At 41.0% G+C, this 25304-nt stretch overlaps 1 protein-coding gene across 1 annotated transcript in view; it reads right to left on the bottom strand.

The window, feature by feature from the left end:
- The window catches only part of LOC126315733 (protein qua-1-like), a 128225-nt gene extending 124577 nt beyond the window's left edge, over positions 1-3648 (bottom strand). The window contains exon 1 of the mRNA XM_049992706.1: positions 3558-3648. Coding sequence (XP_049848663.1) covers positions 3558-3602 — 45 coding nt within the window. The 5' untranslated portion in view covers positions 3603-3648. The remainder of the gene's footprint in view (positions 1-3557) is intronic.
- Between the last annotated feature and the right edge of the window lie 21656 nt (positions 3649-25304).

The following is a 25304-nucleotide window of genomic DNA, read 5'->3' as shown; positions in this document are numbered from 1 at the left end:
CCAGTGACAGAAGAGAGTGGTTGCGTCGATAAAGCATTAGATAGTAGAATATACATATTTGTTAATTAGTATTTCTATTTGATAATAAATATATATTTTAAATAAAAGTAAAACAAGTTTCCACTTGCGAGAGTCTAATCAATGATTTAACAATCAGGATACTTTTGTGTCTTTACACTTTTTTATTAGAAATCTTCCATCTTCAAAGGCGACTTTTTCCAGTTTGTTTAAGAATAACGTCGTCCTGATTTAGGATATTGATGTCATTGCACTGAGTTTCAAACTATATAAGTATGGAAGATATTGAAGAGAGCCAGCAAATAAGCTCCTCTTGTTAGCAGTTATAAATGAAATAGGTTCGGACTGCAGGACGGTTTTATAACTTTTTCATTAGATATCAATTTCTAGAATTCCATTTGCGTCTTCAGAGGCACCTGTACACACAACAGAACTTTTGTAAAAATTACATCAATGCATATACTGCAAACATGTATACTAAATACATGTATACTGAATACAAATGAAAGGACGCTGAGATATAATGATATTGTACGTTATGCTCCATTGGCTGCATAGTTGAAGTGTAAAGTTAGCGAATGTTCGCCTGTGAGAACGTACATAATACAATGTTTGATCCATGATGTAATAATGCATAGTCATAGCAGAAAAGATTAATACGACAGTAATTTCTTCATTACGTGGCAACTATCATCGTGTAATGTCGGCAACGACCTTCACACGTTCCAGCGGCACAGAAGAGTAGTTTATTATGTTTCATCACCCTTCCAGAATAATGTTTACTTAGTTTTAATGTAATCGGTTTCAATTGCAAATGGTTATGTTTTGCAGAAGAATTCTCACTGTAAATATTCCTCAGTTTCAAGTGAAGAGTTGGTCATATACGAGAGGAAAGTAAGGAATAATCGGTCGCAAAATGGAAAACACAGTGGAAATCCGATGAAGTTTTGCACAGGTGTGTTGGTCAGTGTCTCTAGTATGCCCATCGATGGCGTTACGTAGTTCGTTTTAGTTCCGAGCACACAGGGAGCACATAAAGAATCCTAGAACAATAGTGTCTCCCGCCAAGTACGAGAGCCTGTTGAGAAATTTCGCCTGAAGCTATGCAGCCAACATTACATAACTATCATGCGGTTTCTGCTTCAAGACAACTCTCAACCGCATTCTGCAGGGGCAATAAAGATGCTCCTGCATCGTTTTCAATTGGAAATGTTTGATTACCCACAATAAAGCCCGTAATTGTCTCCCTCTGAGTTGCATCTCTGTTCACATGAAGACTGCATTTTGGCACAAACAACGAGCTGTAGGCCAGCGTAGAGAATTGGCAGAAAGCATTGGCGGCTGCCTTCTATAACGTGGGTATTGGGATGTTGGTACAACGCTACGACAAACGTCTAAGTCTAATCGGCGACTATGGAGATTAATAGCTGTAATTTGTAGGTACCTGTTGCAAATAAAACAGTTTTGAAACTTCCTGGCAGATTAAAACTGTGTGCCGGACCGAGACTCAAACTAGGGACATTTGTCTCTTGCGGGCAAGTGCTCTACCAACTGAGCTACCCAAGCACGACTCACGCCCCGTCCTCACAGGTTTAATTCCGCCAGGAGAGCTTCTGTGAAGTTTGGAAGGTAGGAGACTAGGTGCTGGCAGAAGTAAAGTTGTGAGGACGGGGCGTGAGTCGTGCTTGGGTAGCTCAGTTGGTAGAGCACTTGTCCGCGAAAGGCAAATGTTCCGAGTTCGAGTCTCGGCCTGGCACACAGTTTTAATCTGCCAGGAAGTTTCATTTCAGCGTACACCCCGCTGTAGAGTGAAAAATTGACTCTGAAAACAGTTTCGATTTTCACTGTGGCTTCCATTTCGGCGTCCTATCGTTCCTCAGTTTCCGAATAGCCATCATACATTACATGATAATGTCTAAAACTTAAGAGGAACGATTCTATTAATATTTTTTCAGTAGCTATGAATAATTACACCGTGACTGAAAAGAGATTACTGTAGTGGCTTTAGCGACTTCTGTGTTAGCGTACGACGTCTCGCAGGTGAACATTCATCTAATTTCACGCTATGACTACGTATCCCATGGGACATAAAATAGTGTTGTCCTTTCTCATTAATATCCCCTTGTGTTCAATATGGAGATATGTTGATCCGGGTGATAAAATAGTCAGTATAAATTTGAAAACTTAATAAACCACGGAATAGTGTAGATAGAGAGGTAAAAATTGACACACATGCTTGGAATGACATGGGTTTTTATTAGAACAAAAAAAACCAAAGTACTGCTACACGCGTGAAATGTCTCTTGCGCGCGTCTTTGGTGATGATCGTGTGCTCAGCCGCACCTTCGTCATGCTTGGCCTCCCAGGTCCCCAGAACTCAGTCCGTGCGATTATTGGCTTTGGGGTTACCTGAAGTCGCAAGTGTATCGTGATTGACCGACATCTCTAGGGATGCTGAAAGACAACATCCGACGGCAATGCCTCACCATAACTCCAGACATGCTTGACAGTACTGTTCACAACATTATTCCTTGACTACAGCTATTGTTGAGGAATGATGGTGGACATCTTGAGCATTTCCTGTAAAGAACATCATCCTTGCTTTGTCATACTTTGTTAAGCTAATTATTGCTATTGTGATCAGATCTGTCGGACATTTTTTGAACGTTTGTATTTTTATTTTATTTTTGGTTCTAATAAAACCCCATCTCATTCCAAGCATGTGTGTCAATTTGTACCTCTTTATGTGCATTATTCCGTGATTTATTCAGTTTTCAAATTTATACTGACTTTTTGACCAGCCGGTATACGCCCTGAAGAAATTTAATTTTTTGACAGTGGCACCTGAATATAGGAATGGGATTCCCGAAATCGATCCTGTAACAAAAATGTTATAGTACCATCCTGCACAAAGAGAATATTTTATATCTAACTGATACACGTCTGTGTTTCCACCAGCCAATACGACGGGTAGTCAAACGATGTATATACCATTGTTGCTTTAATATCTCCATCCTTTCATTCTTGAGTTTCTCCCGGCGTATTTGATAACCAAAATATCCACGAGTGTACTGCCAGTCTACAGTGTCCAAAGGGGACAAAATTTCGGCGATCATACATGTCGCCATCATCAGCTGAACTGACGGACTGAGGTCCTGTTAACGGGCCGGTACGGAGATCCGTACCCTATGCCTGCTCCCCCTGAGCAGCCATAGCGTACGGATCTCCGTACCGGCACGTTCACAAGAGCTCAGTCTGTCAGTTCACCTCATGATGGCGACATGTATGATTGCCGAAATATTGTGCCCGTTGGACACTGTAGACCGGCAGGACACCTGTGGATATTTTGATCTCCATCCTTTGTTTATGGTACAAGCCATTAGAGGTTCCTGAGGTACAGTGAAGCATTTAAGGTGTTAAACATCTGCTGATAATGGAGTTCAAAGTTGAAACCTGTGCCGACTATAACTAACGATTTTGGTGCTACTGATGTAATTTTTTGTCTTAGGGTCTGGTCCTCGAGCGCCTGCGGGACTCACCCAGGGTAGCGGCAACAGCAGCAGCAGCAGCGGCGGCGAACTCATGTTGGCGGCCCTGCGACACTGTGCGGACTGCGGGCTGCCGGCGGCTGTGGACCCCACGGCGGGCGCCGCGGGCGTCGCGCTCCACTAGCCGCGGTCCCTGCTCCGCTCTGGCGCAAGGCCGTGGCGGCACCAAGCCGCGCCCCGCCCAGCCCGTGACAGCAGGTGTGAGGCACCGGCGCGGCCGAGCGGGCCACTGCGGTTTGTGCACGCTCTACAGGGTGTGTCACAAGGTACGTTACAAGGCGTGTGCTCATAAACGTGTGTCCGAACACTCGTCTCTGAAATGTGGGGTGGGATGTAGGCAATCGGGGCCACACAAGCTAGGCAAGGAGGAAAGCAGACGTTGTACATTACTGTCAGTAAACAATAATTCACCTGCAAAGGGTGCTCAATAGGAGCGGCTCACTCTTCGATACATTTTGTGTATCGCCTGATGATGTCTTGCCAAACCCTTGGAAAGATCCCCGGCATACCACGGATGACTCTAGCTACTGCTTGTACTTGTGCGCCTGGGCCGATGAACGACGAGGCCAGGCTATTCGACCTCCAGTTCCAATCCGTCTGTTGGCAAAGGTACCATTCTATTGGCCACATACACTGTCGAAGTGTGTTGGAGTGCCGCCCTGCTGGAACGTCTCGCGTCCGTCGGCCATCGCAATTTAATCTATTATTGAAACTTCCTGGCAGATTAAAACTGTGTGCCCGACCGAGACTCGAACTCGGGACCTTTGCCTTTCGCGGGCAAGTGCTCTACCAACTGAGCTACCGAAGCACGACTCACGTCCGGTACTCACAGCTTTACGTCTGCCAGTATCCGTCTCTTACCTTCCAAACTTTACAGAAGCTCTTCTGCGAACCTTGCAGACGGAGACGGATACTGGCAGAAGTAAAGCTGTGAGTACCGGACGTGAGTCGTGCTTCGGTAGCTCAGTTGGAAGCCGGCACGGTAGCTCAGCGTGTTCGGTCAGAGGGTTATGCGCCCTCTGTAATAAAAAAAAACTGAGTCAATCGATCAAAAACGAACATAAATGAATGTCTTACGACGTCCGCCCCGAGCATATGCAACGAACAAAAGCGAACAAAATGAGATTTAAAAAAAAGTTGGTAGAGCACTTGCCCGCGGAAGGCAAAGGTCCCGAGTTCGAGTCTCGGTCGGGCACACTGTTTTAATCTGCCAGGAAGTTTCATATCAGCACACACTCCGCTGCAGAGTGAAAATCTCATTCTCGTAATCTATTATTATTATTATTATTATTATTATTATTACTTACATTGTTACCGACTTACGTGGTGGGCCTTAATAAAAATGATATTTCATTCAATCTTGATTTACTATTAAATGCTTTTGTGAAGTTCTCCTTTTTAACAATATTAATCTTAAATTATTTGTTACGTTAATGAATGTTAGACTCGCTGAATCTTAAAATATGAGCACATAAGTTGAACAGTGGAATAAACTTTTCGTATTAATTTTCTCTACCAGTCAGTTCACTTTAAAGCAAAAAATCATTAGTTATTTATCATAATTGCGGCCCACACACGCGCGAGAGTATTTTTTCTTACCTCCGTTAACCATTGCATTGTAGTCGGAGCCCTGTTTCTGGCTCTCGGCTGTGGTACTGAAAATAGAATCTTAAAGCTACGTATTTTCTGCAACGTCGGGTGGCTGTGGAGGAAAATGTATATTATGTTAATAGCGGGCGACTATTAAGCTTCCGCTAAATTTTGTAAGTTAATATCGCCACGTAATGGCGTCGTTGGCTGCATCGACTGCTCCGATTGTTGAACTGTAAATTACTCGAATGCAGGTTAATTTAAAGGAAGGCGGACATGAAATCGGGATCACCTCTTACAAATTAAAAGTGCACAATAATATTAAATCAATATATTATCTGCTTAATTCATAGAAATATGCTTACATTTGCCAGCACTCGTATGATGTCCGTCTACACACAATCAAGACAAGAGAAGAAGTGAAGACGACTAAAAACTTAACAAAAGAGCGTATCTTGTCTTCTCTTTAGATCATTTAGTTATATTTCTTTGCACTCGAAACTTACACAGAGAAATTATTATTTTACGGCTACATGATAAAAATATATTATTCAATTTTTAAATGTCTCTTCTTTATAAATACTGTTTTTAAGTCTTTTCGTAACGCTATAAACCACGTGTCACATACATCAACCATCAATCAACCACATCCAACAACCTGGGATTATCAACATGCATGGACATAAGGTATGGATCTATGACATGGTCATCAATGAGACCTGACCATACGTTGATAAAGTGATGTCGGTGGCCTTGGATGTGGAGGTCCTGCCTTTGTTCATGCAGCGGCAAAAGTTGACACGGCGTTGAACGATATCCTGAGCCATCGCATGAGCGCTTCTGGAGCACACTGCCATGTGGTTCATACCTTTGGTATGTGCAACACCCTCGGGTGTTCGATGAAGGTTGCTGTGCAAAACGCTAACGTACAGCTTCTTCAAACTCTGCTGTGTGGCGTTGTCCTTGGATCTCCAATTTGGTGATTGTTAGGTCGTAAGCTGCCTGTTTCTCGTAAGCGCCTCTGTAGTCTTGCAAACATGGTGTGGGCTGGGTGACGCCTGGGTGACGTTCTTCAAACCACACTTTCATTCCTTTTGGGCTTTCCTGTACAGGAGAAGCATGTCAGTGAATTCTGCGGGGGCCCAGCGGTTCTAGGCCCTCCACTTCGGAACCGTGGGACTGCTACGGTCGCAGGTACGAATTCTGCCTCGGGCATGGATGTGTGTGATGTCTGTAGGTTAGTTAGGTTTAAGTAGTTCCAAGTTCTAGGGGACTGATGACCTCAGATGTTAAGTCCCATAGTGCTCAGAGCCATGGTTCATTCCTGCTTTACTATATTCACACGAATGGCTGGAAACTGTATGCAGTATGAAACTACGCAACACAAGACAGTGCTGTGCTCTGTAATTGTCTACGTAAGAGCTATGTGTGTCATGTAACTAATGAACCAATACCATTGGTAAAATTTCCGCCCTCACAGTGAACGCACTATGACCTCTGCTGTCTGTCAGTGTTGGTTTGTTTCACTCCCGTTTCAAAGCCTCTAGCACGTCAAAAGTCTCAAAGCAATTTCAATTTACATTTTCTCCTTTACTCCTTGTCTAGCTGGTGTGATCCAAACTGAACACCTATCTCCACATTTCTGAGACGCTAGCTCGCAAACACATTTTTTTTTTATTAGCGAAGTATCCTACCCATCCACCAACCACCACGCCATCTGGTATACCTTTTGATACACCCTGTGTGGCGCCGGGAAGTGACGCCATATTTATCGAGCAGAAATCTCACGAGATGTTTTAAAAAGTTATTACTGTTTTGACTGGTTGGATGCTGTCCTTTTCCTAACTTGAACGAACCTTACTACGGTGGGCAGCCACAAAATTTAATATCTCCTAGATAAAAATCAAGTTACCTTATTAATTTTTTTGTTGATTGGCAGGTAGAGTAGTTTCGGCTGTTGTGAAACAATTGAACAGTCTGGGATACCGACGTTTTTTCCTCTGGTAGGCGCTGCTGCTTCATAGGAATATCGTATAGTATTTCTGAGAACTAATATATGATGTTCTGTAGCGACTGCCAATCGTTTCCCAGCTTTGCTTCCTTCACAGCTCGAAACTTTTGTGTTTCAGTTTTATAAGACTTCTGAAGGTAAGTTCTCAGAAAATTATATCAACCGTTAGATGTGTATCCTAGACACTGACTCTAAGTGCAAAGCATTATCAGACAGTATTAGTTCACTATGCACTGTCCGTTTTTGAGTTGGTGACTTTTTCTTCAGCGAGAGAAAGAATATTTTTAACATTTTTCCAAATCAGCCTGGGAGCCTATGGGGATTACCTATGTGTTATTATGCACTTGATTCTGGTTCATCAAAAGCATTGGATCCAACATAGCGGGTATCGCTACATCAAAATAGAAGACGTCCAATAGAGGTAGAAAAGCGAGGACATCATTTATACTGAGTCAATCTTCATACAGAAGTAAATTAGAGGTCTAACCAAGAGCTAATCAACTTCCCAGAAACAACAAAGTTTCTAAAAGCGAAAAATAGAAACGTAAGAACCAGAAACTTCCCAACAAAAGAAGAAAGAAAAACTATTCAAGAAATTACAGTTTACTTCTAAGGATGATTGAAAAGGCGATGATGTATCGTACGATCTACTGTACGCGAAGACAACGACGCTGAATTACTCTTGCTCTACGATGGAACATTTTTTGAAGATAAGCGAGAAGAATTGTGGATACGGTGTTCACGCAACTGTAATGTAATGATTCAGAGAACGAAAATTATATTTGTGATCAGCAACTGAAATGAGCTAAGTCATCTCGCTAAACTGTATAACTATAATGCGATGTGGATTACACGTAATGTATTTCCTAAGACTCATTACGTCGTTTTTATGCCAAATGTAATTTATCAATACTTCGGACCCTCTATTGCGTATTATCTGACTATTTCACATTACCTTTCATTTGACACTTCTTTTATTTTTTTCTATTTTCCATAAGAAGAATTGAAGCAAATTAATTTTTCACTAGCTGTAACTTATCAGTATAAGTTGCATTCTCTATTCGTTTTGGTTTTGGTCATTTCAGTCATTCCGATAATAAAATATGCTGACAAATGTAAATGATACTTCATATTACTCGAAGCTCCTCAACATGTCTGCACTGCTGGAACACACTGACATCTCGGTGTCATAGTGCTGTCTCAGGTGTATCCAGACAGCTAAAGGAGGCGTCTGGATCTAGTCTCCACCACTTGGTCCTTGACCCGTCTAGTGGTGTGCTACAGTACGGCGGCGCTGTGGACATGTGCCTGCAAACGAACAAAAAATTAACCGCCTATAACTTCCTACATAATTTGTTTAGGTGATAACTGAAAGTTTATGAACAACCCAAATGTATCCGCAACGTCAATGGATCTAATAGTGGCAAGACCAGCAACCCCCACCCTCTCCCACTCCACCCTGTTTCCTTCAAGAATCGAACTCTCATTTATGAAACATTCATTTCACGCATGTCAATGTTTATGAAGTTATGTTCCCTGAACCACGAGTCGCACGATGACTGAGATTACAAAATTCTTGGGATAGCAATATGCACATATACAGATGGCGTACATAAGGTAGAAGACGGCAGTGTATTGGCGAAGCTCTTGTTTGTACTCAGGTCCTTGATGTGAAAAGATGTCCGACGTGACTATGGACACACGACGGGAATTAACATACTTTGAAAGCGGAATGATTGTTGGAATTGGACACATAGGACATTCCATTTCGGAAATCGTTAGGGAACTCAATATTCGGACAACCGCAGTGTGAAGAGTGTGCCGAGAATACCAAGCTTCAGACATTGCCTCTCACCACGGACAACGTAGTGGCCGACTGCCTTCACTTAATGATCGGGAGGAGTGGTGTTAGCGTTAAGTTGTCAGTGCTAGCAGACAAGCAATGCTGCGTGAAACAAACGCAGAACTCAATGTGGGACGTACGACGAACGTATCTGCTAGGACGATGTGCCTCTGCTAACAGCACGACATCACCTGCAGCGCCTTTCCTCGGATCGTGACCATATTTGTTGGACCCTAGTCGGATGTAAAACCGTGGCCTCGTCAGATGAGTCCCGATTGTAGTTGGTAAAAGCTGGTGACAGAGTTCGAATGTGGCACAGACCCCGCGAAGCCTTGGGTCCAAGTTGTCAATAAGGCACTGTGCAAGATGGTGGTGGCTCCATTATGGTGTGGACTGCTTTTACACGGAAGGGCCTGGATCTTGTGGTGCAAATGAACCAACCATTGACTGAAAATCGCTATGTTCTGCTACATGGTGACCATTTGCAGCTATTCAACAGCGCTGGAGTTTTTATGGAATACAGTGCACCATTTCACTGGGCCACGATAGTTTGCGACTGGTTTGATGAACATTCTGGACAGTTCAAGCGAACGGTTTGGCCACCAAGATCGCCCGACATGGGAAAAATCCTGCACCGGCAACACTGTCGCACTTGTGGAAGGGTATAGAGGCAAAATCCTTAATATTTCTGTAGTGGGCGTACACCGACTTGTGGAGTCCACGTCATGTCGAGTTGCTACACTATGCAGGGTAGAAAGAGGTCCGACACGACATTAGAAGGTATCCCATTACTTTTGTCAACTCAGAGTAATTTTGTACTTAGTACAACAGTGTACGTGGAGACTCTCTGCAAAATTTGTTTGAATAGAGTTACCAGTAAAGAAGTAGTAAGTTAAAACATCATGCCTGATCCGACGTTTTGCCACATAAAAAGCGAAAGTGTATTAAGAAATAAACTTTTTCTCTTTTCGTTACTTTGTTGGAGTGTGGCAGCGAGAAAAGGTTTCGAAGATGTTTGAAATTACGTGGAAAGTTCATTGTAAGTCGCCGAGCGCTCTCATTCTAGAATATTGGATAAATACAGTCTGGGTAATTTCCGAACCGTGAGTTAGATTTCCTCAAGACATGATATCTTGCGAACCATGGATGAAGGGTATCAGACGGATGCCATATTCCTTGACTTCCGGAAAGCGTTTGACTCGGTGCCCCACTGCAGACTCCTAACTAAGGTAAGAGCATAGCGGATTGGTTCCCAAGTATGTCAGTGGCTCGAGGACTTCTTAAGTAATAGAACCCAGGACATTGTCCTCGATGGTGAGTGTTCATCGGAGGTGAGGGTATCATCTGGAGTGCCCCAGGGAAGGTGTGGAATACTCAAAACCAAATGTTTATTGCGCCCCGAAGCCGTCAACTTGGCAAGCTCAACTTGGAGTAGATGATTAGCCGTTTAGTAGTATACAGGTGTTTCGAAATTTTTTTACGCACCTCTAGGACCTGTAGAGCGAAGTGAGAAGATAATATTTTAAAACTGGAATCCGCAAACGTATTTTTTCCGTGCTACATCCACTTGAAAACATGTTGGTAACGCGACCACTTTTACCAGTAAATGATTAGGGGTAATCTACTACATGACTTGTGTTACAATTCCGCTCATAACACATTGCTCGTGCACTCGACGAGTTCTCTTCAACGTTATGCATTACTACCTCTTCCAATTCGGGTGTGTGGCGTGTCCTTCGAGCGTCACAGTCACGTCTCCTGAAGGTAAAGGAACGCTTTCTCGACGCCGTTGTGTAATTGTGGCGAAAAGTAAATGTGATGGAGTCGGACGTTGCGGAGAAAGATCTTCTACGTGTTGTGGCGATACCTGTAAGACACCGCTAGCCCACGCCTCTCGCGGTGTGCGTTTAACCCCATTTAAATGACGCGCCAAGCGCGCGCCCAGCGGCTGTACGATTAATTAAATAATCGGCGTGCTAATCACAGTGGAAATCTCTGGTCCAGAGGGACGTGAAGAGGCTGTGGTCCAGAGAGAGAGAGTAGAGTCAGTCGAGTCTTGTTCAGTCTTAAGAGTCAGTCGAGCTAGAAAGTGTCTTGTGAAACGATCATTCTGTGGATAATATTAGTGTGATGATTTCTTTTATATGTGTTGTGTTGTCTTCTTCGATGAGTAAAAAAAAAATATAGGTAAAATAAATTTTTGTGATGTCCATCAATAAGTTCATTCCAGTAAAAATAGAACAACTTCCCTTCACCTTTATTCACCCTTTTTTCTTTCTTTCCTTTCAACAAAACAAAAAACAAAAAAATTACCACTCCCCTTTTTTTTTTTTAATTCCGGACATCACACTGGCGACCGTGACAGGACGCCAATCTTCGGATTTTACTGGAATGAACTTAACAAGGGCAAATTAAAGTAAAATCATACGTGTAGTAATATTTATTGTCTTGTACATTGGCTAACGAACTGTAATTTTCTCTTTCATGCCCAATATGAAAACGAGAGCTAACGTTGCTTCAAGAATAACAAGATTTCTGCAAGCTTCAACGCAGCGCGGTGAGTTGTGCAAAAGCATTTGTTCTGCTATGCCATTGTCCAGCGTGCGCCTCCCGCCTATGCTAACTTTTATTCCCATTTCCCATGCCTTTCCCTAAACAAGAATCATACCCTTTGTCAATGGAATTTCTATTATTGTAACATTGAAATTCAACAGTAAGATATGCAGAAGTCATTGTTATGAGTCAATCCTGTTTGTTACGTCATGTCACCACTTTCAGATTAGCTACGCGAATACGGTTACAACCACAATAATAATTCAGACATTTTTGGAAATTCTATCAAGTAATAGTTATTACCGTCTAACTATTTAAATTTTATTTATCTTTGGTACTTTGCAAGCCATCGCCATTCTGGGTGTACTATTTGTATATTTCACGTTTGTTAATTATTGGCAAAAATGGAACAACAGCAACAGCAAACTGATAACGGTGATGCTACTGTATCATCAGCATCCCCTTTCCTAGGCTTTTCCAGCCCAGAATCTATGGAATTTACTGCAGGTGTATCACATCAAATAATACTAAGTTGTTGTTGTTGTTGTCTTCAGTCCTGAGACTGGTTTGATGCAGCTCTCCATGCTACTCTATCCTGTGCAAGCTGCTTCATCTCCCAGTACATACTGCAACCTACATCCTTCTGAATCTGCTTAGTGTACTCATCTCTCGGTCTCCCTCTACGATTTTTACCCTCCACGCTGCCCTCCAATGCTAAATTTGTGATCCCTTGATGCCTCAAAACATGTCCTACCAACCGATCCCTTCTTCTAGTGAAGTTGTGCCACAAACTTCTCTTCTCCCCAATCCTATTCAATACCTCCTCATTAGTTACGTGATCTATCCACCTTATCTTCAGTATTCTTCTGTAGCACCACATTTCGAAAGCTTCTATTCTCTTCTTGTCCAAACTAGTTATCGTCCATGTTTCACTTCCATACATGGCTACACTCCAAACAAATACTTTCAGAAACGACTTCCTGATACATAAATCTATATTCGATGTTAACAAATTTCTCTTCTTCAGAAACGCTTTCCTTGCCATTGCCAGTCTACATTTTATATCCTCTCTACTTCGACCATCATCAGTTATTTTACTTCCTAAATAGCAAAACTCCTTTACTACTTTAAGTGTCTCATTTCCTAATCTAATTCCCTCAGCATCACCCGATTTATTTTGACTACATTCCATTATCCTCGTTTTGCTTTTGTTAATGTTCATCTTATATCCTCCTTTCAAGACACTGTCCATTCCGTTCAACTGCTCTTCCAAGTCCTTTGCCGTCTCTGACAGAATTACAATGTCATCGGCGAACCTCAAAGTTTTTACTTCGTCTCCATGAATTTTAATAGCTACTCCAAATTTTTCTTTTGTTTCCTTTACTGCTTGCTCAATATACAGATTGAATAACATCGGGGAGAGGCTACAACCCTGTCTCACTCCTTTCCCAACCACTGCTTCCCTTTCATGCCCCTCGACTCTTATTACTGCCATCTGGTTTCTGTACAAATTATAAATAGCCTTTCGCTCCCTGTATTTTACCCCTGCCACCTTTAGAATTTGAAAAAGAGTATTCCAGTCAACATTGTCAAAAGCTTTCTCTAAGTCTACAAATGCTAGAAACGTAGGTTTGCCTTTTCTTAATCTTTCTTCTAAGATAAGTCGTAAGGTCAGTATTGCCTCACGTGTTCCAACATTTCGACGGAATCCAAACTGATCCTCCCCAAGGTCTGCATCTACCAGTTTTTCCATTCGTCTGTAAAGAATTCGCGTTAGTATTTTGCAGCCGTGGCTTATTAAACTGATAGTTCGGTAATTTTCACATCTGTCAGCACCTGCTTTCTTTGGGATTGGAATTATTATATTCTTCTTGAAGTCTGAGGGTATTTCGCCTGTCTCATACATCTTGCTCACCAGCTGGTAGAGTTTTGTCATGACTGGCTCTCCCAAGGCCGTCAGTAGTTCTAATGGAATGTGGTCTACTCCGGGGGCCTTGTTTCGACTCAGGTCTTTCAGTGCTCTGTCAAACTCTTCACGCAGTATCGTATCTCCCATTTCGTCTTCATCTACATCCTCTTCTATTTCCATAATATTGTCCTCAAGTACATCGCCCTTGTATAAGCCTTCTATATACTCCTTCCATCTTTCTGCCTTCCCTTCTTTGCTTAGAACTGGGCTGCCATCTGAGCTCTTGATATTCATACACGTGGTTCTCTTCTCTCCAAAGGTCTCTTTAATTTTCCTGTAGGCAGTATCTATCTTACCCCTAGTGAGATAAGCTTCTACATCCTTACATTTGTCCTCTAGCCATCCCTGTTTAGCCATTTTGCACTTCCTGTCGATCTCATTTTTGAGACGTTTGTATTCCTTTTTGCCTGCTTCATTTACTGCATTTTTATATTTTCTCCTTTCATCAATTAAATTCAATATTTCTTCTGTTACCCAAGGATTTCTAGCAGCCCTCGTCTTTGTACCTACTTTATCCTCTGCTGCCTTCACTACTACATCCCTCAGAGCTACCCATTCTTCTTCTACTGTATTTCTTTCCCCTATTCCTGTCAATTGTTCCCTTATGCTCTCTCTGAAACTCTGTACAACCTCTGGTTCTTTCAGTTTATCCAGGTCCCATCTCCTTAATTTCTCACATTTTTGCAGTAAGTAACGAAAGTAATTCATCAGGTGACACACCCAATAATCCTGACCCTATGGAAAACGATAGTAGACGTGTCCAACTAGGGATTTCCCACTCCGATCCTAATTTGCACAACTCTAGTGAAAGGAACAATGATCCAAACATTGATCCGAATCAGTACGGAATTTTAATACAACTTCTTACGCGAAGTATGGATAGCATCCTTAATGAAAGATTTGATAAACTAGACACTAGATTTGATAAACAGGAGCAGAGTACAAAAGAATTAAACAGCAAAATCGATCAATTGTCTTCTGAGGTAACATCTACTCTGGAAAAAACAGGCTAACCAAATCTCAGAACTTAATTAAAAAACGACACAATTGACCGAAAGTTTCAACGAATTGTCATGTCGTGTAAACACTCACGAAAATTCCTTTGTTAAATATCAAACAGTGACAAATTCCGAAATGCAGTCATGTAAAACCAAGTTGGATCAAGTCACGAACGCTCAGGCCCAGGTCAATGATCTAGTTCAGAATTTCGTGCAAAATCAAACCACCTCACAAAATAAAATTTCGATGGATATCGAAGGTATTACTCAACAAGTTAGCGTAGTATGCTTACACCAATTAGAAATGAAAGAAAAAATTTCCCATTTGGAGGAAAAAACAGAATCGCTTTCTTTAGAGTGTAACGCAAACATTGCAGAAAAATTAGTGCACGAATGTGGTATTTGCAACAAGCTCATTGAGCAAAGGGTAGATACCGCTACAAAAGAGATTTTACACCAGGCCATGTCGCAGGTGCAAACCGAGACCAACACTTTAAAAACCCAAATTTCTCAGTTATTAACTCCCGATTCTAACGTAGTTACTGTTCCGCCTACAACCCCACTCACAACGAGTTCACCGCCTAATTTCACTGTGCAGTTTGTTCCACAGTCTAACAGCGAATCACTCGCGAGCGAAAAACATCAAACAGAGCCGCTCTCAGTGATCGCACAAAACAGTAATTCTCAACCACCCTTGTGCCATGAAGTTTCACCAGGGAACAATAGTTTAGGCCCTATAGTGCCTGCTGGTATTGTTGACGGTAACATGATTAAACATGCCTATTTTCCAACGTTCAGTTCCGATGATACCCAAGCGGTGCACCCGATTGTTTTTATTAGGTCTTTTGACGGAATGTTTCCGCACAACTGGTCAGATGCGTGATTTCTAGTTCCCTGTACTTGGATCTAGATAAAGGTTCTAAACTGCCGACGTTTCCAGTGCAGAACTGCCGAATCATCGGTGCCACTGGAAACAAATCAAAAAATGTCAAATTACAAGCTCTTCTAACTTTTGTTGTTTCCAACGTGCATGTTCGTTATCATTTCCTTGTTGTGGATAATTTAACAGTTCCATGTCTTTTCGGCATCGATTTCTTAAATCAGTATCGAGCAGTGATTGACTTAGGGAATGGTATCTGTCAATTGACGGTTGAAAAGCAAAGAATTTTGATACCTTTATCTAAAACAATTAATAACAACAATTCTTATCGGGACGTACGTCACTTGAAAGTACAATCTGTGCCCATCACTAATTTTTCTATGACAAACAATTGCAATTCTTCTTACAATGCTGATAGTAAAACTCTGTGGGAAAAGTGTGCCGAAGCCTACCATCTAACTGATTTGCAAAAACAGAATCTGTATCACCTTCTTCAACAATTTTCAGTAGTCTTTCAAGATAAACCTGGTATCATACGTGGGTATGTGTACAAGATGGATGTCAAACCCCACCTAACATTTTGTCGTACACACTACAATATACCGTGGTCTAAAAAACCAGCGGTTATGCAGGAAATTAACAGAATGCTACGTTGGAAAATCATAGAAAATTCGCACTCGCCGTATTGCAACCCTTTGTTGTCAGTTTCGAAACGCGATGGAAGCGTGCGTCTTGTTCTCGATGCACGCGAAATCAACAAAATTATTATACCGGTAAATACTCGCCCTGTAAATCTGGACGAACAACTCCTGAAATTTCACAACGCCAAATTTCTGACTAATATCGACCTACGATCGTCCTACTACCAGGTTCTTCTACATCCTGAATCACGTAAATATACCGCATTTTTGTGCGAAGGACGATCATACCAATTCCGTGTTTTGCCATTCGGATTACGAATAAGTGCAGGAATCTTTATCGAGGCGCTTGACGATGTCCTCGGGCCAGATTTACTTTCACAATCACTCCCTATGTGGATGATTTAGTTGTGGCGACTGCCACCTGGGAAGAACATGTCGATCTTCTAAGACAAATTTTGATTAAATTCGTCGATGCAGGCGTGACAATCAATTTGGAAAAATCAAGGTTCGCCCGACAACAGATTAAGTTCCTTGGCCACATCATCACGCCGGAAGGCATCAGGCCGGACTCTAAAAAGACTGAAGCAATTCGCAACTTTCCTGCACCCTGAACCAAAAAACAACTTAAAGCATTTTTGGGTTTTTCGTCATTTTTCAGAAAGTTCGTGACACAGCAAGCTCTTAACAGCCCACATCTTCTAAATCTTCTAAAGAAAAATTCCCTTTGGCGATGGACTACAGAATGTCAAGCCGATTTTGAAAAAATTAAACAATCATTAATCCACGCACCACTCCTCTGTCATCTGGACATGTCAAAAGACTTCTGCCTATCGACCGATGCGTCATCTTATGGACTTGGGGCCTTTTTGTTTCAACTGTCTGTTGAACATGATCGAACAATAGTAAAACCTATCAGTTTTGCCAGTCGCACCTTAACTGAATGCGAGAGATCGTATTCAGTTACGGAACGCGAGACCCTTGCAATTATTTGGTCTATGCGAAAATTTCAATATTTTCTCTGGGGAAAACATACACGCATCTATACAGACCACCAAGCTTTATCATTTTTACTGTCTTGCAAATTACTTCATTCCCGGCTCACTCGTTGGTGTTTGTCGTTACAAGAATACGATTTCGAAATTATTTACATCTCCGGCGAAACCAATATTGTTGCGGACGCTCTTTCTCGTCTTCCGCACGATGCGAAAAATCTTTCAGATTTGCATGAGCAAACTTCCGACTTTCAGGTCATGTTAATGTATGACGAATCCTACAACCGCTACTATCACCGAATCTGCAGGGATTTTGCACAGTTACAAGATGCCGATCCTAGGTGGTCTACAGTAAAAACAAAATTATGTCAGAATTCAAATTCTAATCTTCAAAATTACTACAAGATCAACAGTGGTGTACTGTTTCATCGTTCCCATCTCGTGTCAGAGCGTTGGTTGGTATGTTTACCGGAAGCTTATGTTGACGACTTCATTTTGTTCACCCACAAAACCTGGGGACATTATGGCATTAATAAATGTGCCGCCAAGATCCTACGCTTCTGCTATTTTCCTAACATGCGACGTAGAGTCCTGCAGGTCATTCGCAAATGTATCATTTGCCAGAAGGCAAAATATTTGAACAAACATGCATCAATTGAATTGCATTCCATTCTTCCAAAGCAACCGCTTGATTTGATTTCCGTAGACATTGGCGGACCCTATCCACAATCCCGCGGTGGTGCTAAATACATTTTGGCTATATTGGACGTTTTTACTAAGTATGTGAAATTGTACGCCTTGCGCACAGCCACTGTTGCGGCTATCATTCGACGCTTTTCGGCCGACTACCTAGCCCGCGTCGGAAAACCTGTCGCTGTCCTAACGGACAATGCATCGTACTTTACGAGTGCAAAGTGGAAATCATTTCTGCAAGATTCCGATATTAAACATGTTCTTACTTCCCGATTTCACCCACAGGGTAACCCCGTTGAGCGAATTTTTAAAGAATTTAATCAATTTATGCGTATCCATTCTTCTACAAAACATTCCAAATGGATAGAATACCTCGCTCCGTTCGAGTACATTGTGAACAATTTGCCACATAGTTCAACCGGATTCTCACCTGCCGAGTTATTATCAGACGAACCAGAAAAAAACTCATGGTCAAGTCCCCTGCCTAAGTTGTCTTCGAACGATATTTCTTTGCAGGAAAAGGTAAGGCAAGCTGCCATTACCCTGGCACACACTGCGGAGCTCCGGAAGAAAAAATTTGATAAACGGGTCAGACCGACACGTGTGTTCGAAATTGATGATTTGGTATTGCTCACAACCCATCCCAAATCTACGAGGCTAAAACGTTTGCTTAAGAAATGGCAATTAGTTTACTCAGGTCCATACCGGATCGTCGATATTCCTCACCCTGGATGTTATTTATTAGCATACCCTACAACACAGAAAGTTAAAGGACTTTACGCCCACCACCACTTAAAGCAGTATGTAAAGTAAGAGAAAGAGAAAGGATGTGGTAGTTACAGCTAAAATGTTAGTGTTAATTGTTAGTCAATGCAAAGAATCATAACGCATTAAACTATAGCAAATCTACGTTAAACATTACATGCAATCCAAGAACTATTTAATCTACGTTATATTTACTATGCTACGAATAATTTGACTACTAGCCAAGGACAACGAAGTTAGCGACCAAACTTACTCCTTAAACAGGCATTTTCTAGAACAGGAAACTATGTACAAGAAAAAAGATTTTATTATGTTAATAACTGTGATGAATTTGAGAGCCACCAGAATGCTATACTATACGCCAGCATGAGTGAATGATTGTGCTGAAATGAGTGTGAAAGAATGAATGTGAATTTTAGTTTATAAGGTAGTTTTTATGATGATGATGAGGATTTCGTTGTGTGTGAGCCAATGATGCCACCACGTAGTATTATTTGATGATTTGCGATTTATATTGAAGCTGTTCTATGAGAAGAAAGGTGAATATTAATTATATGAAGCTGTATGAATGAAAACGATACGTGTGTATGAATACTGATAGATGTTAATGAGAAATGATTCGCCGTGTAGGCAATAAAAAAGGAGAAAGAAAAACTTATTTGGTATGTGCCCTATTTAAAAAACCATTATCTCACGCTTGGCATAAAGAGTTTGTGTGCTCTCCATCGTAACAAACGTAAATTTTGTACATAGGTCATTGTGGAGGAAAAATGTTTATCAGCCACAGCGAAATAAATAATCTGCTTACGTAGCGAATAAAAATTGCTGTCGTTATAGAATCTCATTCTTTACACAGGCTAATTGTGTAGTACCATGCATGCAGGCTGCCTTCGTAAGATTCGTATTCTACATTTACGAAGGTCGTGTTTAATGGTTACGAACTTATGAACTCACTAACATTAACACTATTTAAAAAAATGTTTTTATCCTGTGAAGTAATTTAGGTGAAATCTAGCACTCATTACTTGATACTGTGAGGACATGGACATATGTATTTGTGTAAGTGGGATAGTATATAAGTTATGCAATTTTATGTCGTTCTGTCTGGACCAGAGTTAAGAAAATGCGACTCTCATAAAACAATTGCTAGGATACGAAGTCTCCCGCTCTCTGCTCATGTTCTCGACCAGGAAACAAAAACTACACGACTACCGGTACGACGTACAATTCACGATTACAAGAAAACATACTTTAGTGTATGAGATTTTTCTTTCTCTTTCAGCAAAGTGGATAAGTTTTTGAAGATTTGTGTGTGAAGCAGTACGACGCAGCTGTCTTCGTGGACACAGTGATTTTCTTGTCTTTACGGAAACTAAAGCGCATTCATTTTCCTTTACCTACAGGAAATTCATATATTTATTTTACTACGTGATACTCACTAAAGTACACCTCTTATGGAAGGATTCTATAGTCATTTATTAGTACGTTTACTGACCGAATTTTTTTCAGGAATATAAACTACCGTGTCATTAAGCGCGTATTTACCTAAACATGACTGATTCAACGAGTGAATTAAACCATATACGGTACTCACATTGATTCTTGCAAAAATCTTTGACTGATTTACAGGAAGTGATGGACAATGATCATTGAATTTCTTTTTGCTTAAACAGCAATTCGGATCAACTTTAAAGGATGAAACTGAATACAACATGAATTGGCTTAAAGTCAGTGACACTTGCGCAATGGCAAAGTTTATGATGCATACGTTACGCAAACAGATACACTATTCGTCGCACACATGTGTGAAAACACTACTGTATTGATGAAGATTTTGTAAATATGAATATTACCCAATCCTTCTATCTTGATCCTACTCCCACCTCCTTGCCCACTGCTGGACGATGGATAGTGGGGTAGTGAGGTTTTTGCACTATTCTTTTGTATATTTTGTCCATTCATAATTTGCAGCACTTAGGGTCTCTCGTCGAGTTTTGCAGAATTCTTGATGGCAGATGCCATAGATTTCAATATTCTGTAAAGAAGGAGATAGTACTCCGTTAGTGCACATGCACAGCAAGAAATAGATGGCACAACCTGAATTTCGTGTACATAAATATGTCATGTCATGTCTAATTGTAAAATTTTGTAAATGTAAACAACTAGCAATCTCAATATAAATCTGAATTTTGTAAAGTTTCACAGGACACGACTAGCAAAACATGTCTAATTGTAAGTTTTTGAAGATGTAAACAACTAGTATTCTCTATATAAATATGAATTTTGGGAGAGTTTCACAGGTCACGACTAGCAAAGTATTTCAATGGCTATGTAGCAACTTAGCTACGAAGAAGTTCATTTGTATTATGTATATTGAATTTCATGTCTATAGTAGGTAATCATTTTATGTATATGTACATGTCCATTTTTTCTATGTAATTTTGAACTTGCCTATTCAAAACTTAAATGTCCTCTTGTGAAGGCTACACACAAAACAGTCTTACTATGTGCACCTAATATAAAAGGAGAAAAGATGCAAAGTGTAATTTTGCTCAAAAGTGAAGTGTCTGTGAAAATGTGTTCTCAGAAGGAACAGGACGTCGAACCTCCCTTCTGAACAGTGTAAAAAAAATCAAATAGCGTTGATAAAGAGAAATCAACCAGTTAAGAGTAAAAATATGATAGAAAAGTGTTTCCCGTACAAAGTGGTAAGTTTAATCTCAAATTCTACGATAAAGTGCAATGATGCGTATCACAGTGATCCCTTCCTTGGAAAGTGCTTGGAAGTCTGCGTTGTACGGTCTTCGGATGCGGCTACCAGTACTGTCGCGTCCGTCGTAAGGGGTGGCGCCGCCAGACGTGTCACCGCCTACTATACCTCAACAGCGGACCCGAGCGCGAGGCTGTACGCAGTGCCGCGGTGCGTGGTGGATGAACCACTTTATCAAAATTACTGCACTCGTGCACGCACAGCCACTCTTAAACAACAACAATACTGACATGAACTTTGTTGTCATCGACAACTTAAAACCAAATTGTATGACCTTTTGTGTTCTTTTGTCGTAAGCAGATTCATTACCTATTGTCCTGATGTGCAAACTGTAAAGTAAACAAAGTTGTGGTGCTGTGACTTTTACTGTGCTTCGCACGACGCACCACACTGAACTGAGGCAAAGCATAGTGCTCACTGGTCGACACAATAAGAACTGTGAATACAGGGTAGCAGCTATTGTTTTAATAACAGGACTACCAACGGTGCAGGCATCTCTCTAAAAAAAATGAATCATCCATTGATCAATTTCAAAGTGTCTATTTTGTAATGTGCAACAATTTATGTATATTTACTTAAACTTTGTACTTTAGGCTATAATTCTTTATATATGTATGTACTTGTCATATGTTTGAAAATGTTGTATAATGCTGGTGCAAACACTGCACAACCTTGTTCGTCAACTCAAATCTGGTACTGCCGCGAAGTTTGAAAAACTTACGCACCAGTAGAGGGGGCCGTGTGGCGATACCTGTAAGACACCGCTAGCCCACGCCTCTCGCGGTGTGCGTTTAACCCCATTTAAATGACGCGCCAAGCGCGCGCCCAGCGGCTGTACGATTAATTAAATAATCGGCGTGCTAATCACAGTGGAAAATCTCTGGTCCAGAGGGACGTGAAGAGGCTGTGGTCCAGAGAGAGAGAGTAGAGTCAGTCGAGTCTTGTTCAGTCTTAAGAGTCAGTCGAGCTAGAAAGTGTCTTGTGAAACGATCATTCTGTGGATAATATTAGTGTGATGATTTCTTTTATATGTGTTGTGTTGTCTACTTCGATGAGTAAAAAAAAAAAATATAGGTAAAATAAATTTTTGTGATGTCCATCAATAAGTTCATTCCAGTAAAAATAGAACCACTTCCCTTCACCTTTATTCACCCTTTTTTCTTTCTTTTCTTTCAACAAAACAAAAAACAAAAAAAATTACCACTCCCCTTTTTTTTAATTCCGGACATCACAGTGTACATCTATGTCTACATGGATACTCTGCAAATCACACGTAAGTGCCTGGCAGAGAGTTCATTCTCTATTATTCTAACCTCGAATAGCCCGCGCAAAAAACGAACCTATATCTTTCCATGGAAGATCTGATTTCCTTGATTTTGTTATGATGATCGTTTCTCACTATATAGGTCGACGTCAACAAAATGTTTTCGTATTCGGAGGAGAAAGTTGGTGGTTGAAATTTCGTGGTAAGATCCCACAGCACCAAAAAACAACTTAGTTTCTATGATGACCACCCCAAATCATGTCAGTGACACTCTCTTCCCTATTTCTCGATACTAAAAAACGTGCTTCTCTTCTTTGAATTTTCTCATGTTCTCCGGTAATCCTACCTAGAAAAGACCCCACACCGCGCAGCAGTACTCCAAAAGAGGACGGAGAAGAGTAGTGTAGGCAGTCTCTTCAGTAGATCTGTGGCATCTTGTAAGTGATCTGAAAATAAAACGCAATCTTTCGTTCGATTTCCCCATAACATTTTCTAAGTATTCTACCTAATTTAAGTTGCTCGAAATTGTAATTCTTAGTTGTTGTTGTTGTTGTTGTTGTTGTTGTGGTCTTGAGTCCTGAGACTGGTTTGATGCAGCTCTCCATGCCACTCTATCCTGTGCAAGCATCTTCATCTCCCAGTACCTACTGCAACGTACATCCTTCTGAATCTGCTTAGTGTATTCATCTCTTGGTCTCCCTCTACGATTTTTACCCTCCACGCTGCCCTCCAGTACTAAATTGGTGATCCCTTGATGCCTCAGAACATGTCCTACCAACCGATCCCTTCTTCTCGTCAAATTGTGCCACAAACTTCTCTTCTCCCCAATCCTATTCAATACCTCCTCGTTAGTTATGTGATCTACCCATCTAATCTTCAGCATTCTTCTGTAGCACCACATTTCAAAAGCTTCTATTCTCTTCTTGTCCAAACTATTTATTGTCCATGTTTCACTTCCATACATAGCTACACTCCATACAAATACTTTCAGAAATGGCTTACTGACACTTAAATCTATACTCAATGTTAACAAATTTCTCTTCTTCAGAAACGCTTTCCTTGCCATTGCCAGTCTACATTTTATATCTTCTCTACTTCGACCACCATCAGTTATTTTGCTCCCCAAATAGCAAAACTCCTTTACAACTTTAAGTGTCTCATTTCCTAATCTAATTCCCTCAGCATCACCCGACTTAATTTGACTACATTCCATTATCCTCGTTTTGCTTTTGTTGATGTTCATCTTATACCCTCCTTTCAAGACACTGTCCATTCCGTTCAACTGCTCTTCCAAGTCCTTTGCTGTCTCTGACAGAATTACAATGTCATCGGCGAACCTCAAAGTTTTTATTTCTTCTCCCTGGATTTTAATACCTACTCCGAATTTTTCTTTTGTTTCCTTTACTGAAATTCTTAGTTATTTAATTGAATTTACTGCCTTTACTGCCTTTAAATTTAACTGATTTATCTGGTGACCGAAGTTTAACACATTAATTTTAGCGCCAACTGCCAATTTTCGCACCATACGGATATCTTTTCTAAATCGTTTTGTAATTTGTTTTGATATTCTGATGACTTTACTAGACGATAAACGACATCATCATCTGCAGACAACCTAAGACGGCTGCTCAGATTGGGGACTGATAACCTTAGCAGTTAAGCCCCATAAGATTTCACACACATTTAAACATTTTGTCTCCTAAATCGTTTATATACATAAGGAACAGTAGAAGGCCCATAACACTACCTTAGGGAACGCCAGGAATCACTTCTGTTTTACTTGATGACTTTCCGTCAGTTACTACGAACCGTGACGTCTCTGAAAGAAAATCACGAATCCAGTCACATAACTGAGATGATACTTGATAAGCACGCAATTTGACTATAAGCTGCTAGTAAGGTATAGTATCAAAGGCCTTTTGGGAAACAAGAATACGGAATCAATTTGAAATCCCTTGTGGACAGCACTCAACGTTTCGTTTGTGTAAAGAGTTAGTTGTTTTTCACAAGAATGATGTTTTCTAAATCCGTGTTGACAGTGTGTCAACAGACCGTTTCTTCGAGGTGTTCATAATGTTGAAACACAATATGTGTTCCAAAATCCTGCTGGATATCGACGTTAATGATATGGGCCTGTAATTTAGCGGATCATTCTTCTGCCTTTCTTGAATATTGGTGTGACCTGAGGAACTTTCCAGTCTTTGGGTAAGGGTCTTCGTCGAGTGAGCAGTTGTATAAGATTGTTAAGTATGGTGCTATTGCATCAGGATACTCTGAAAGGAACCTAATTGGTAAACTATGGGTGAAGTTGAACAGAGCTCGTATTGGGCATTTTCGATGTGCAGTCTCACTTTACAAATGGGGTGCTACAGAGACATCGATTTGTGATTGTGGGGCTGCGAACCAGACAATCACATTAAAGATGAATGTCCCTTGCGTTCCTATCAAGGGAGTTGGAGCGTCCTCATGAAAGCTGACGATACATCTACATCTACATCTACATCTACATCTACATGACCACTCTGCAATTCACATTTAAGTGCTTGGCAGAGGGTTCATCAAACCACAATCATACTATCTCTCTACTATTCCACTCCCGAACAGCGAGCGGGAAAAACGAACACCTAAACCTTTCTGTTCGAGCTCTGATTTCTCTTATTTTATTTTCATGATCATTCCTACCTATGTAGGTTGGGCTCAACAAAATATTTTCGCATTCGGAAGAGAAAGTTGGTGACTGAAATTTCGTAAAAAGGTCTCGCCGCGACG

This window comes from Schistocerca gregaria, chromosome 1 (genome assembly GCF_023897955.1).
Source record: "Schistocerca gregaria isolate iqSchGreg1 chromosome 1, iqSchGreg1.2, whole genome shotgun sequence".
Classification (NCBI taxonomy): domain Eukaryota; kingdom Metazoa; phylum Arthropoda; class Insecta; order Orthoptera; family Acrididae; genus Schistocerca; species Schistocerca gregaria.
This window is presented reverse-complemented; position numbering and strand designations above follow the sequence as displayed.